A 15,704-nucleotide genomic window follows, 5' to 3' on the forward strand; every position below is an offset into this window, starting at 1 on the left:
AAAAATCTGGTTCAATCCACTCTCCAAAAAAAATCCGAGTCAATTCCATTTTTATCGAAATAATTCTGCCAGACCGAATTGACGGGATATATTAAGAGGAAAAATCCTCTAGAATGATAATTTAAAAACCGACGAACATTAGTACATTACCACCTAGAAAAGTTGTTTAAAAGGGTCAAGAGTTTGAAAGGGTTGAGAGTTAAATTGCACTTGATTATTCTTCAGCTGAATACGGTTCCGGACGGCAAGTTACAATATTCGGTGCAGGATAATGAAAGCCGTCACGTTTAGAAATTGTACAGTTCATTGCTGTAGTCAAAGCCTCAAAGGTCATGGAATTTTTAACACTGGGAAATAATTTCTTCTTTTTCGCTAGATAGTACCCAGAAATTTTGGTTTGGTTGTTCAGCCCAGTTCGGGATTCCCCCAGACCGATTCACAGCCTATTAAAACTACGTCAGGAAAGTGAACTAGTTGGGGTCCTTCCAGGCTTTCACTACTTGTTAAGGAGAGTAACGTGCAAACACAATCAACAAAACTCTAAAATTCAAAAAATCACTAGTTTGAAACTCAATGCCATCACTAAGATGCGACCACAACTTGGCAACATGCATAAACAAACTAGAAACCGATCACGCATAAAGAACAATCAGTATCCAGAGACCAATTCAACATACTACCAAGTGCAACGTTAAAATTTACGGGCAAATTGCCAGTCAAACACTACATATGTTTGTTAGTATAAGTTTCTGTACCATTCTGCACTACATGACGTTTTTACGTGTCTCTGCAAGCCTGTACACGTGGTCAATAGATGCGCAAAATTTAAAAAACCGCCTAATGCACGTCCACTCAAGCATGCAGGCTACCTCCTCTTCAACCTACAAATCCCCAGGAACGAAACAGTGCAACTGCGCTCTGATGTATAGTAAAATATTATCAGGTTTCTTGAAGACGGGGGGTTTGACTTTCACCTCTGGTAGTTCTACTTGTGGATTTTCTGGTGAAATACTCACTTAATGGCTTGTCAGGAACAGGTATCAACTTCCCAATTGCGGCAAGAGGCCAACTGGTTCAAAACAATAAAATATTTTCAGCTTGAGTGGGATCGAAAGGAGCTTAGGCAAGAGCAGGCAATATTCTCAAATCTTAAGGCGAAAAGCTCAGTATATTAGTGCATGACCATTACATTACACTTAGAGTGGGAAATTGGGAACCAGGTTAACTTGATGCTTGCCAAGAATAAAAATATGATATACAATCTTCATGCAATCAAATATATTCTAAAATCAAACATATGCATACCTGATAAAGCCGATGGCTATTGACACGAGCCATAGCTTCCAGCTAAGCCTAACTGTTGAAGTAAATTTCCCAAGAAACATTATGATAAGGACCTGGATAACAGAAAGAAGGAACAATATAGAAGTCAGATGAAAGTTTTGTTCTTCCTGTTACAGCTTACACTTCTATAACAATTACCACAGTACATGTGAAGAGAGTAGGATAGTCACCTGAAGAAGCAGTGTTAATCCCACAATACCCATGAATAAACGATTCTTAGTAACACCTTTAAATACATTAATCTCATCAGGCTTGCGTGCATTCAGTTCATTAAACAACTGCAGTCAAATGATCTATCATCAGATACTAATAAGGCTAAAAGAGAAAAGCTCAAAACACAGAGCAATTATCTAAACTCCATCTCATTCCCTCACAGACTAGCATTCCACAATGAATGGTAATCTGGTCAAGAGCTTAACACAATACCAAATCTTTTTATCCATTGCAGGCATGTTTAGAATTGGTACATACTCTGGTCACAAATTCATTAAAAGTGTATTCAACAATAACATTACCATAATACTGATTCCAGGTGTGTAATTTGAAATTCATAAGGTAAATTTTTTGAAAAATAAAGAACGGAAGTGTACCTAACGTCGTGCTGATTGTATATTTATGTCTAGGGGAACGTAACAAGGTCCTATGCTACATCAATATTACTCGTTTACATCCAGGGAAACGTAACAAGGTCCTATGCTAATCAAGAAATTAAACAGACCACAGTCTAATATATTGCATTGGAAGGAGAAACTACAACTTGCAAGGTGAAAAATAGACGAGTAAATATATCTAAAACATACGGTATCAGAGTATCTTCTTGTTTCAAGCAGAAATGAACTATTTAATTTGACAAGGACATACCTGACTCAGAACAAAAGCATTGAAAATCAATGTATTTTTCACTTTAACAGCATGGTCCTCGTTTTCACGCTCTAGATTCAGAATTTTTTTGCCTTGGAAATTAAGGACAAGCAGTACTGTAACTTGATACAAAGCCTGTAATTCGAATTATTGAACAGCAAACAAAGAACAATACTGGTCATTTACTGTGTTGGTATAAATTTATTGACGATAGTTAATAGGTGAAAAATTACAGACAGTATACCTGAAGAAGCAAATTTCTCCACATAATATTTGTTATCAGAGGCTCTCTATAAAAAGAGACGAGGAAGAATTGATCAATACAATATTTTTTCAAGATTGAGGCTTTGAAACATTTTTTGCATCAAGTGAATAATAATTTATAATAGAGAGGTTCGGTGTAATGCATATCAAATGTCTAGAGAGCTGTACCTTCGACCAACTGGAGATCTTTTCATGAGGTGATCTGTTGGCGGTTCAGTAGCCAGGGCAAGTGCTCCAAGAGTATCCATTATAAGATTCACCCACAGAAGCTGACAGATAAACAAAGTATGGATGTACAAATTATTCCATTGCCCTATCGTGTGTGTGCTTGGAGCGAGAGCGGCAGCAAGAGAGGGAGGGAGGGAGAGGGAGGGAGGGAGGGGGAGGGAGAGGTAGGGAGAAAGGGAGAGAGGGAGAGAGGGGGGGAGAGAGAGAGACAGGGAGGGAGGGGGATGGAGGGGGGGAGCGGGAGAAAGAGGGGGGGAGAGAGAAACCTGCACAGCATTTAGCGGGACATCTCCAGAGGAAACTGCGGCAACAACATTAATTACAAGAGCAGCAACATTTACTGTCAGCTGGAACTGAATGAATTTCTGAATATTAGCATAGACTGATCGACCCCATCGAACGACCTGCATCATCAGTCTGCATATTAATTGATTGTCTACAAACTATTCTTACATGTGTTCACTAGAAGTTGATAACTTCAATACATTTTATTCATCTTGGATCCACTCTAAGGAGATAACACTGGGGAAACGAGTGCGAAAAAACACCAAAAAAGAAATAAACAAATGCTTGAAAAAATAATTAAAGTCCATATTACTGCTGGCGATAAGTTGCATACTAACAAAAATTAAGAAAGGTAGTACAGATTACCAGCAATTCCAGAAGAAGTTATTCTTGTTATTCTTATTTGCATATATTCGCATCATTGTGTACAATTTTAAGCAACAGCACATAGAACAGACAAACCTTTACAACTGTAGCAAAATTGTCATCTAATATTATGATGTCTGAGCTTTCTTTTGCGACCTCTGTTCCTTGGATGCCCATGGCAAGACCAATATCAGCCTACATAATTGAACAGTTCAACAGCTAAATCAAAATGCAAAAAAGATAGACCAAGATATAACAGATGTTTAGGTATGAGGCAAGAAAAACTATAGATTCACTCCAACCAGACCTCATGTAAAGCAGGAGCATCGTTAGTGCCATCTCCAGTTACAGCGACAACGTGCCCATTCTTTCTTAATGCTTGCACAAGCAACAGCTTATCATTAGGTGACGACCTTCCCATTACCTGTATAGCAAATCAATTATCAGTGGCTAAAAACTACCTACATCGATGGCAGAAATAATAAATAAAAAGAAAATGCAAAACTCATACAGATATCTTCTCAGCCGCTATCAGTCTTTCTGCTTCCGAGTATTCACGAAATGTCTTCCCTTCAATAATATTTGGCGTAGTAGCATCAGCATCTGATTGTAGTATGCCACATTCCAAAGCAATTGCTCTTGCTGTTTGAAGATTGTCACCAGTAACCATCCTTACCTATGAGAATTTCAAAGCCCCAACCAAATACATACAGTAGTTGAGATAAGAAACATGATTACTTATAATTACAATAGAGAAGACTTCAGATAACTACAACTTAAAAAGGCCAAGAATATGGTAAGCAAGTAGTTCCTTACTGATTATTACACAGACCCCAAGCAAATAATAAACGAATGCCTAACAGCTAGCATATTATATATAAGCACATATAATACAATAGTATCATCGCACGTAAGTCACAAGAGGGTATATATATTTCCCTTAACTGCAAATTTAATATCTAAGTAGCACATAGATTTCAACTAAAGCATGCAAGGGAAGTACATAAAAACAGCAAAAACACCTTGATCCCAGCATCAATGCAAAGTTGAACAGCAATCTTAACACTTGGACGACAAGGATCCTGCACGCAGTAAACATCACATGTTACAACCGTTCATTACTGAGCCAAGCTTTGCTCTCCAAAAACACCATCAAACCAACTTCATACTAAACATATCCAATTTTATATTGAAACATATGAGTAGATAAAAATTTTAGAAAAAAACAATACAATATTTGTAAACTTCCTTAATAGTGAGAAACATCTTTAGAAAAAGGTTGCAAACAACAGAGGAAAGGCAGAAAGTGAATTTCTTTTCTAATTCGGAATTAGCAGTGAGCTTTGCCATATCAAGGTGCACTGTCCATAATCCAAAAGCGGAAGTGCAGTTATTACTTGCAACTATCAATGAACACTGACAGGGACCATCAAACTTTGTTGTTTTTAAGTTAAGGCCACATGATCTATTTCAATAATATATATCACTAGCAATAATATTTCAGACCTTCAGTCCTACAATCCCAAGCAAGACAAGGTCATCTTCCGGTAAATTCCAGTGAGCTAGCTCCTCCTCGTTATCTGGTACATGAGTTTTTTCACAAGTTCTGTACGCAAAGGCAACACATCGCAGGCTTCTAGCAGCCATATCTTCAATTGCTTTTTTAAACAATGTCCTCTGCACAAATTGTTAAATTTAATTTAGGATGTCCGCAGCACTAAAAGTAATAGTTAGTACATAACATGTGCCCACAGGAATATGTTGTATGATTTATAGTAAGCTGTGAAGCACAAATAATTTATGAGTGGATTCAATATGACAAGCATTTCCAGTGGACCAGGCTGCCAACTCTGCTTCCATATAAACATCTAGTTTCTATATACACTTGTCTTATACTGTACCTGGAATTCCAAATTTTAAAAACAATAGTGCATATCCAAAACAGACAGGTATACATACTTCCTACGACCTCTTAAACAATGTCCTGATAATATAACATTCATAATCATAATCAAGTAAAGTGATTAAAAACTTGGCATATAATTTCAGAATATACAATTAAAGTCATGAAAAAACCATTCAAACCTTATCTTCTTCCATGGGCACCAAACTTTCATCAACATTGATGTAGCTAGTGCAACAGGCTAACACAATCTCAGCAGCACCTTTCCAGTGCACGTGAACAGCAGAATCAGGCTGTAATATAAAACCAAAAAGGAAGAGAAATTGTTTAGCACAGGTTTGGTGAAGATCTCTGAAGGTGTCTTGCTGAAGATTAATACGAGACATTCCCTAAACAGCATATACACCAGTTTCAGTTTTATGTCTTAAACTTGTACGCTAGAATCATATCTCAGTCACACCAGTATTGTAACATCGGGAAGAGAAAAGAAAACCTATTACATAAATACCCACACTGAGGTCTGTGTTCTCTTTGACTGTACAACCACGCAGCAGGTCATATTCTAAACTTTGATATATTGGTGAACGATACACTTGAGTGGATTATCAGAGCAGGAAAACTACTAACCCAATAATTTTCCAACCCCAGAGCGAACGAAAATCTCTTGATAACAATACATAATTAGAAATAATTTTCCAAATACAAAATTATAAACATATCACTTCTATATGCCCTTCTAGTATGTGGTACATACATGGTTCATATGGAAAATGGAACTTTTATTATAGAAAACAAATGGACCATCCATACACACTTGCGCTTATTTCAAAACTTTTGACACTAATATGATGTAGATGACTAGACCACGCATCTGTACCGCACTATTTAAGCCAAAAATTTAAAAGTTTTGGTTGGTCGGTATCTAGGCCGCTTAATTTTATAACATGTTTTCATTATAATGAAAACACATTTAAATATCATCGTTAGAACATATCTCTCGGGCCTATTTAGTTATAAGTCTCATACGAGTCTCGTTATCTTATAATGTGTTTTAGTTAAATTTTTTTATAACTAGAACATATCTAAACATACTAAAACATGTCGCGGATCTAATTATTTATAAGTATTTTAACGGATGCAATTGTTATAAACCTATATAACATGCACAACAAAAATATATCAACACAAACATGCTTATTAGTTATTTTAAAACCTATTTTAATTAAAACAGGCATATTATTTTAACATAAATATATTTCTAAAAAAATTAAGAACATATACCAAAAATAACAAATATTATATGTTACTCGAGCTGTCGAGCATCGCTCTGATCTATACTATAGTATACTATTAAAGCCAAATATTAGAAAAATTGGGTCGGTTGGTCGGTAATTGGGCCTATATACATGCCTCCTTAATTTATAACATGTTCTAGTGAATCTTTTTAATTATATAATCAAACACATTTAAACATCCTCCTTGAAGCATATATCTTGGGCTCAGGCTTATTAATTTATAAGACTTTTGACGGACTTAAATTTTAAAATTTGTTTGACATGTACGATTAAAATACTTTAATATACCAAATAAAAATGATAAAGAAAATTATAACCCAAACACGTTTTTAAATTATTTTAATAACTATATTCATTAAAAAATGTCTATTATTTCAACATAAATGTATTTTTTAAATAAAAATTAATTATTAAGCTTCATAATAGAAGAGCAAATATTACAAGACACTCGTGCAATGGTTATAAGCTAGTATCACTAAATAGCTAATCGCATTAATGTTCACTTTACTAGACACACTTCAACTGATAAATAATAAATACTCTTTTTATTTTTTCTTGTGTTCCCGTCACATGTAAGGGGACAACAGATAACAAGTAGCCAAAACCAACCAATTCTAAGGAGGTATCAACCCACTGAGAAGAACCAAAACTTGTCAGGACTCACTATTGGTAGGTAGAATATAATCCAAAACATTCATTTTTTGCTTTATCTGCAAGAACCTCCTTTATGCTGTTTATCAGCACGACTTTAGAGTGGACGCCGAGTCTAGCCCTTTATTTTCGCCAGTTATTAATTCAAAAATTGCAACAAATTTTACCCACAATAGGAATATCCAAATTAGGTAGTGATCTTACCAGCCGTACTGCCACACCCCCACGTTTTTTCTCTGAGTTAAAAGGAAAAGCATGAATAATGGAAGACCCTGATCTGACAGTATCAAAAGCCATTCCTAGCTGCATAAAAAAAAACAAGATATGGAGGATCATGACCCAGAGTCTCTTTATAAATACTAAGGATTTCAGTTGCTAATGCAAACAAGTTAAAAACATTACATTGACACCCCATTGAAGAATGGCTTTCTCCGTTGGTGAACCAGAAATCTCCACCTCACCGCCCTGTCGATCATAGTCCAAGCAAAACCCAAACAATCTTGATAGTCATGTTTAAGGTTAATGAATTATAAGAGTAAAAGTATCCTTAAGTCATGTTAAAAGTCATTAAGTTCATTAATTATGAAAATAATAATAATTTACGAGCGCAAAGGTCAAAATCTAGTTCATAAAGTCATAAGAGATAAGAAGACAAATGGTGAAGAGTCCCTAGACAAACACTACAATAGATTAACTTAAGGATGTAATATACATTCCATATATAATAATTTTTTATATATACATTAATTATAGATGCAAATGGCTGCTTTCAATGTACCCATGCTGATCGAAAGGGAACGTATCAGTCAAAAAGAAAATGTAGATAAAATACAAGTATACCATATGTTTGACAAGGTGCAGAACCACATTGGAAATAATCATAAACTTATAAACGCTCAAAACGGTTTCACAAACAAGGAACTGAACCTTTAAAGGAAAATTTTGATTACAAGGAGATGCATGTAACACAATATAATACTAAAAAGAAATTGCATACAGTATGCAAATTAAATTCAAATTCAGGATAGTTTCAAGGGAAAAAAAAGTTATTTAGGGAATGAACTAAAAAATATGTCCAGAGTACCTCAGACATGAACACACTGCCGGTTGAATTCTGTGCTATGCCTTCGATCAGGAGTGATGCAACCTTGGGAGGTAGTGACCGATTTTCAGAAGGATCAAATTTCTCCCCACATACGGAGGTCTCTACCACAGTCATCTGAAAAAGAGAGTTGATTCAAAAGGGTAGACAAAGCAACAAATTAAGTTTTACTACATGTAAAAACCCTGGATAAAATAAAAGAATAATGACTCCTTTCTCTTAAATCTAAGGGGTCACTTTGGATATAAAGGATAGGAGAACTTCATCAATTCATGATAGCAGTGATAAAGGAAAGAGACAAGGTGTTGGTCAACCAAAATTGTTAAAACTATTTTATGTTCTATTGTTGAATAACCATAAAAATTATGCCAACTGAGAACAGAGATAGTTGATAGTTTCACATAGCCATGCCACTATTAATTCACTACATCAAGCTTCCCTGCTTTTCACAAATTACATCCTCTACATATATCATCGTATCACAAGCCTTTTCTCTCTATTTATTATTCGTAGGCATTAATGAACATTGATAAGGCGAAGATCTTTAAATCAAAATATGAAGAATTATATAAAAATACGGCATGAGAACATACCACATTCATTGTCAGGGTTCCCGTTTTGTCACTGCAAATGGTAGTAGCAGAACCCATTGTTTCACAAGCAGAAAGCCTTCTGACCTGTACACCATATTGTTAAACCTAGTTTAATATATTACAGATATTTGCACCAAGCCTAATCGTTATCTTAATATAATGTATAATATGTAAATGCATTGATGTGTGAAACACAATGAACAGTTGTCACACATACCAAGGCCTTATCTGCCATCATTTTTCTCATCGAGTAGGCAAGCCTACATTATTAGTATACAAAGTAAGTATAAGGAATATAAGTGGCAACGAATAAAAGTGTTGGCACGAGTGTGAGATGATAATAACAAACAACATACAGAGGAGAGGCCAATTGACCAACCTAAATATTAGTAGCCCATGCACGACAAGTAAAATCGGATCATCCGGGAAATTTGTTAATATTATTGAGGGCTAAAATTATTATAGAGGCGTAACAACTTACAATATTACCTCAACCATAAATATCTTTAGAAAACCTTATATCAACTTACGTTAATGTGACAGCCAAAGGAAGTCCTTCTGGAACAGCTACAACAACAATGGTGACCTATAGACTAATATTAATTAAAAAAAGGAATATAAGGTATGCAGACATCATTCAAATTTGACCAAGAAAAATACACACCGCAACAGTGAAAATTTTGATTGCTCCATCAATAGCATCACTAACACTGGTCTTGCCAGCGATATACCTTGGTGAGTCTTTGGTATCCTTGCTGTGACCAGTAAAATATCTGTTGATGCACAGATGTATAAGTTTTGTTCAGCAAGACACCACATTTGAAGAAAGGTTAAAGCCAGCATTAACCTACCTGGTTAGAAGAACAACTAAAACAAGTACAGCCACCGCTAACCCAACCATACCAACAAATGTTGCAACTCCATTCAAACGGACCTAGTAGATACGTAAAATAATTAACTGGTTGTGGAGCTCAAAGCTGTCAAACATATTGGCCACAGTTTATTTGGAAAAAGTAACCTGCAATGGGGTTTCTTCACCATTGTCTTCTGATATGCTAGCCATTAGCAATCCCCATTCAGTATTGATACCAACACTAGTAACCTGTAAAAGTCATAATGCTCAACTTGCAATCGCATAAATAACATGTTAAAATACTTCACGTGAAACAACCAAGATACATACATATATAAGCTATTCAAAACATGCCGAGGGTAACTAAGAGCTGGAGCTGAAAAGGCATTTTCTACACTTTTACATTATTTTATTTTTTTGCCAAATTTAGGACCCGACAAAATATAGAAAGCAACATTACTGTGTAAGTTGTGACAGATGATATCATTTTCACTTCTACCCCAAAAAGAAGGGGATATTACTGTTCATGGAAACCCTATAATTATTCATTTTCATTATTACTTTAGCTAGCTTAACAGTAAGCACGACACTCCACAAGCATAGGTTACACGCTGATCAAAGCAAAGCAGTATTAAGAAAAAATTTGACCGAAAGCTGCCTCTCACAATTAGATAATAGGCACTTAAAATCATCAAAAGTATTCACTAACAGGGTAAAAAAAACCATTGTCACCTATATCAAGTTTGTAACATACTTAGGTAAAATAGACCAAACTCTAACTCTTTGGATTAAGGTATAAGTTGGATAAATTTGGACTCTGCTTACAGATGGGACATGCTGGGTATGTTAGATTAGTAACTTTACACTACATAAGACTCGGATTCCGAGAACTAAAATTCCATAGCTACCTAGTCGGTACTTAAAGAATAGACAAGCGAAGGAATCCTTTTCCACAAAGATAGAGATCAGAGGTGACAGAAACTTACAAGCATAGTGCCATACCCATCGGCTATTTTGCAACCAGACATCAGAAATGGTGCCTTCTGATCCTTGTGAACCTGCCAAATACAGAGTTGGTTGTAAGAAAAATCATATTCTCACGTGAGTTCTCCCCGAAACCCTGACCTCAATTATAATATTGTTAAATAACTTTCAATTGTTTGCTTAAGGAGTTTTGTGTTTGCATCACCCTATAGTGGATGACAATTCTATATAAGAGAAAAATATCTTATACTACCCGCAAAATCTTATCATAGTATTGTAACTCACAATCTTGCTCTCCCCAGTCATACTCGACTCATCAATTGCGAGAGACTGCCCGGATATTAAAACACCATCAGCGGGAACCTGTAATCAAAAAATCAAATTTGTAAACTTAATACATGCATGAGAATCCAATTACACACATATTCAGAGTAACAAAAACTTTAGCCGTTAACCTGATCACCAATTTTCAGAGGGATAACGTCACCAACAACAATATCAAATATTGATATCTCTACTCTTCTACCACCCCTAGTGACCTGCATATAATATAAATATATATAAAAATGGAGGACTACAATCCAGATAACAAGATCAATTAATTTAAATCAGATAACATCTATTAATTTAAATTAGACCTCCATATGTATATTCTGCTTCTCCTCATTTAGAACTTGAAACTGAAGAGACTGTTTATAGTCGCTGAAAGCTTTAGAAAGAATAAAAAACAGCAGAAAGATAAGTGAAATATATGAAGGCTAATGAAAAAAAGTGTACACTTAGGAAGGTGATGAGACGGTGATATACCTGTAACAGCTATAACAATAATTACAGCTAATGCAATGCTTCCGCCATCATACCAACCTTCTTTGATACCCTAAAAGTGAAGAGCAAAATGAGATCACACAGCTTTTCTAGTAACGTGTCTATTAAGTAACACTACTAGCATATAACACTTGGCAATGTGATATTTTAAAAGCAACTTTCATGCACATTAAGTAAATTACATTCTGTTATTTTCTCTAGTGGGAATAATCTCAAAAAATCCCCCATCACTTTTCCCTTGACCTATCACAGAGCCTTGCACATTTCTCGAAGCACTCCAAATTAACTAATATGGAATATAGAGCCCTTTGGATTTGTGGATACACAGGTAACTACTAGCTATTTTAAATTTTCAAGAGATATCTACATTACAATTCTCTGATTCTCTCTCTCATAAAATGTACAGAAAGTGGAGGGCATCAGGCTTCAACTACCACCAAACCTATACTCACCTCTGACTTTATGCCCAGGGCCAAAGAAGCAGCTGCAGCTACCATCAGAATTATCAAAGTAGTATCACGGCATGCATCCAAGAGAAACCTCTGTAAAATAAATTGGAGGCTATAAAATAAATTACAGAACAAAGATATAGATCAACAACCAATTACCAACACAGTGACTTGAACTAATTAAGTACAAAACATATACCCAAAAGCTCCGCGGTTTTTTCCTTGGATAGGTGTTTGATCCATAAACATTCTTCCGCTCCAATACATCATCATCATCCCCCTTGATACCCTTTTCCAGACTTGTGTTTAATGTATCAGCCAGCCCATTCACCTGGTCCCGAATAAAAAACAATTCAAAGCCAAAAAAAAAAAGTTGAATGTCGAGAAGACGATGAAATATAGACTAAGCATCATCCTAATTCATAAGAAAACAAAGACATGCATCGGGGTTAAGGACTTACCCCTCCGAAATTCTGCAAAGCAGAGAAGTCATGATCCCTTGTCATTTCGGAAAGTTGTTGTGGACTACAACCATCACCTGAAGGGGGTGGAGCTGGTAATTTTGGGGCATCTGCACCCCGAATTAATGAAGTTCAATTAGGTGAGCAGTTTATAGTCATAATTACTAACATGTGTTTGTAAGCCTCATGCTTTCTTATGTAATCAGGGTGGCCACTTGAGTCCTTGACATTCGAATATAAAAAGAATGGATAAATAAACTCAACCATAACATTAAACCAGAGTCGTACTTGAAATAATATACAAAGGGGATAAAATCTAATTACTTCATTATTGATACTGCAACATCAACAATATCTTTATTATCCTTTTGAGTAAATATAATTTACTTGTTTTAATTAATAATGAAAGTTTTATGTATAGATTATTAAACCAAATAAAATTTTATAAGATTTATTAGAAGAGATTTTCGGCCTGTAATTGTCAACTTTTAATGCTTCAACTCAAACAGTCCAAGTTTGTAAATGTTAAATAACATAGATAAAAGATGCCTTCAAATAAAAATAACCAGAGTAAAATTTCATGTTAAGAACATACAACATGTAGAGCTGAACACCTAATGGTTGTCTAGGTGAGCCCCAATAATCACCTAATTGACGACCAGAACCCAAAATGCCACTAGGCATCGCCTACCCCATTAGAACCAAGGTGGGTTGGACGTCTATCGTAATTAATCGCCTTTCTGTCTACTGACAACCATGATTTTCACAGATAAAAATTGATAGGAAGTCACAAATAACAAGTACAATAAAAGCACAATAGTGATTACTGACTAGGAATAATTGACATGCTTCACAAAGATGCATACCCTTCTCTTTTTGTCCAGCGGCTTGGAAAAGGTAGGCCGCCTGAAAAGCAAGCAATGCAGCATAGACATCAGAAAGCTTGTCTATATATAAATTCGGTGTAAAGAAGTGAATGTACAATACCCGTATAACATGTGCATGTGTTCTGATCTTTGCTATAATCTGCTTCTTTTCTTCTTCCTTTTTCAGGTCCAGTGTGTACCTAAATCTACGAGAAGCATTTAGCACAAGTGCCGCTTGCTGGAATAGATAGGACCAATTATTCAATCATTAGTTATAATCTCAAATAACAGGGAAACTGAATAAAGTGTAGCTATTATTACTCAAATATAACTTAAACACGAGCAACAATTTTTATCATGCTTTAGTGCGAAACAGAGAAACAAGACGAGCACAAATAAGTCCATGATTACAAATACATATGTATTGAAGTATATATCATGATTTCTATGTACAGTTAACGACTTGACGCAAATTATATCACTGCATTCATCTACTTCTATTCAAGACAACAGATAAACAATATTCTCTTGTAACCCAATGTTGTCAGAATAGGGAGACACCACATCAGTTGGCGAACGCTCTAAAAAGTAAAACCTCTCTAAAAAAACTTTATCCAGCATTAATTAACAGGCTGTTATAAATATACAAAAACTACATTTTTTTTTTGTTTTATTAGGCACAAGAAAAATTACTTCTCCAATTATAAGTATGGAGGATATCATAGTAACAACAATAACAACGCATCCATAGATGTATTTTATCTACTCATCCGAACATGAGCCTGCTGCTTTGTGTACACATGGTCCTATCTCTTCCAATAAGATCAATGAACTACAAGTCCTATTCCCTTGGTGACCGATTTCTCCCAAAAATTAAGGTACATACTCCCCTCACAAAGCTGCAGAATATTATTGATAATTCTTCTCATACTAACAATCTTTAAATTGAAATAAATTCATCAGGACAAAATTGTCGCTTAGAAAACTCATTGCATCAGTAAGGAAGTCAACACGTATCACTAGCATCTCATCAGATCAACTCCACGGTATTACTCGTATATCCCTCATAAATATACATTGCTCGCTACGTAACTATGCAAACATACATTCACCTTAAACAGCTAATATTCACCGAGAATCCACAACAAAACAATCACATATTACAATTCCGATAAACATAACTATCAACAAACAACCAGGAGCAACTTACTCTCCATCTTCTCAATCGATCAACGGAAGCGCTCTTAGTCCGAAAAATATCAAACGGACCTGAGTCCTCCTCATCATCAAAGCCACTAGGACCGGTCTCCAAATCATTCTTATGTCGCCTATACGGCGACGTCTTGTACTCTTCACTCATAATATCAATTCAACAAAGCTGTTTCAAGCAGGAGAGATGACGCTCACTAATTCGCAATCACAAACACAATTAACACATCAATCTTTCCGCTATAAACACTTTTTATTTATAATGCAACACATGTAAAAGCTAGGGTTTGAGTGTTGTTATTTAACAATTTGTGTTCACAATCACCGACTTAAAGCTCGATTCTTTCCGTGTGGCTACATGTGTATAGGCGGTGTGATATGTTGCAAGAATAGAAAAGTGCTGATTGAACTTGAAGATAACGCTTCAAAAGTTGAAAGAGGATGTACCTGTAAACAAGGCTGTGCTGTTGGTGTTGGAGTGCTGTGCTGTTGAGAATAACAAACGAAAGTGTTGAGAAGTTTCTCCGGGTTTTATCATTTTTCTATACAAATAACGGTTGGATGAACCTTTGGTAATTTTGACGCCTTGCCTTAAAAGTTTATTTAGTTGGCATCGTGGAAGTTTCCCGGCTATTTGAACACGTGAGAATAATTGTTTAAATTTTGTATAAATTTTAAATTATAATAAATATTTTATTTGTTAAAAAATCATATGTAATTCATTTTAATGTTCTTAATTTTATCCACATTAAATAAATTAATTAAAACTATGCTCCAGATCTAACCGTTTTAAATTTCAATTCTCTTTTTTGGTCCATTCCAATTACATTATCACCCATAACATGGAAAAAATACGTGGAGAAAATGTGGATAAATGTAATCAAAAAAATTGGAATCGGAGTTTAAATAGTATATTCTAATTACAGGATATAAAGTAATTTTTATTTACTCAGCTAGAAATATATGTCGGTAAATATTTATGTTTTAAAAAGGTAAAAAAATATGTATGTGGGTTACTTTATATATTTGTACGACCAAAGTTATACAACAAATTATAAATCCAACTTTAGTTATTGTAAGATCTTCCCGACATTGCTAAGCCTGTACCTGTTGCATATATGGTGTTAAATGGAATTGTTTGTATTTTACCAACCTAACAGGCAAA

The 15,704-nt window shown here is 35.1% G+C and overlaps 1 protein-coding gene across 3 annotated transcripts; it reads right to left on the minus strand.

Annotated features, from left to right (window-relative positions):
• Nucleotides 1-518: 518 nt before the first annotated feature.
• LOC108222826 (calcium-transporting ATPase 10, plasma membrane-type) lies at nt 519-15,122 on the minus strand. 3 transcript variants are annotated; one of them, XM_017396753.2, is made up of 34 exons: nt 14,987-15,122; nt 14,541-14,736; nt 13,452-13,568; nt 13,331-13,370; nt 12,465-12,574; nt 12,203-12,334; nt 12,007-12,096; nt 11,537-11,606; nt 11,368-11,438; nt 11,185-11,268; nt 11,015-11,092; nt 10,732-10,803; nt 9,911-9,994; nt 9,744-9,826; nt 9,557-9,665; nt 9,423-9,478; nt 9,110-9,152; nt 8,893-8,976; nt 8,282-8,416; nt 7,600-7,662; nt 7,402-7,500; nt 5,434-5,544; nt 4,855-5,025; nt 4,371-4,430; nt 3,860-4,024; nt 3,656-3,772; nt 3,445-3,543; nt 2,964-3,101; nt 2,638-2,738; nt 2,450-2,495; nt 2,206-2,340; nt 1,515-1,622; nt 1,306-1,397; nt 519-1,069 (listed from the first exon to the last, which is right to left on the minus strand). In XM_017396753.2, exons 2-34 carry the CDS (start codon nt 14,688-14,690, stop codon nt 940-942), a joined length of 3,243 nt encoding a protein of 1,080 aa, XP_017252242.1. In that variant the 5' UTR covers nt 14,691-14,736; nt 14,987-15,122; the 3' UTR covers nt 519-939. The 3 variants fall into 3 exon arrangements, with proteins under 3 accessions (XP_017252242.1, XP_017252241.1, XP_017252240.1); XM_017396752.2 differs by having other exon boundaries at nt 14,541-14,708; nt 14,987-15,120; XM_017396751.2 differs by lacking the exon at nt 14,987-15,122 and having other exon boundaries at nt 14,541-14,833.
• Nucleotides 15,123-15,704: the final 582 nt, after the last annotated feature.

This window comes from Daucus carota, chromosome 5, assembly GCF_001625215.2.
Source record: "Daucus carota subsp. sativus chromosome 5, DH1 v3.0, whole genome shotgun sequence".
Taxonomy (NCBI): domain Eukaryota; kingdom Viridiplantae; phylum Streptophyta; class Magnoliopsida; order Apiales; family Apiaceae; genus Daucus; species Daucus carota.

Coding starts and splice junctions, on each gene's coding strand:
- LOC108222826 (XM_017396753.2), bottom strand. CDS start 14,690: ATGAGTGAAGAGTACAAGACGTCGCCGTATAGGCGACATAAGAATGAT. Junction 7,501..7,599: donor TTCTTCAATGGGGTGTCAAT/GTAATGTTTTTA, acceptor TTTTTTATGCAG/CTAGGAATGGCTTTTGATAC. Junction 1,623..2,205: donor ATGCTTTTGTTCTGAGTCAG/GTATGTCCTTGT, acceptor ATTTGACTGCAG/TTGTTTAATGAACTGAATGC.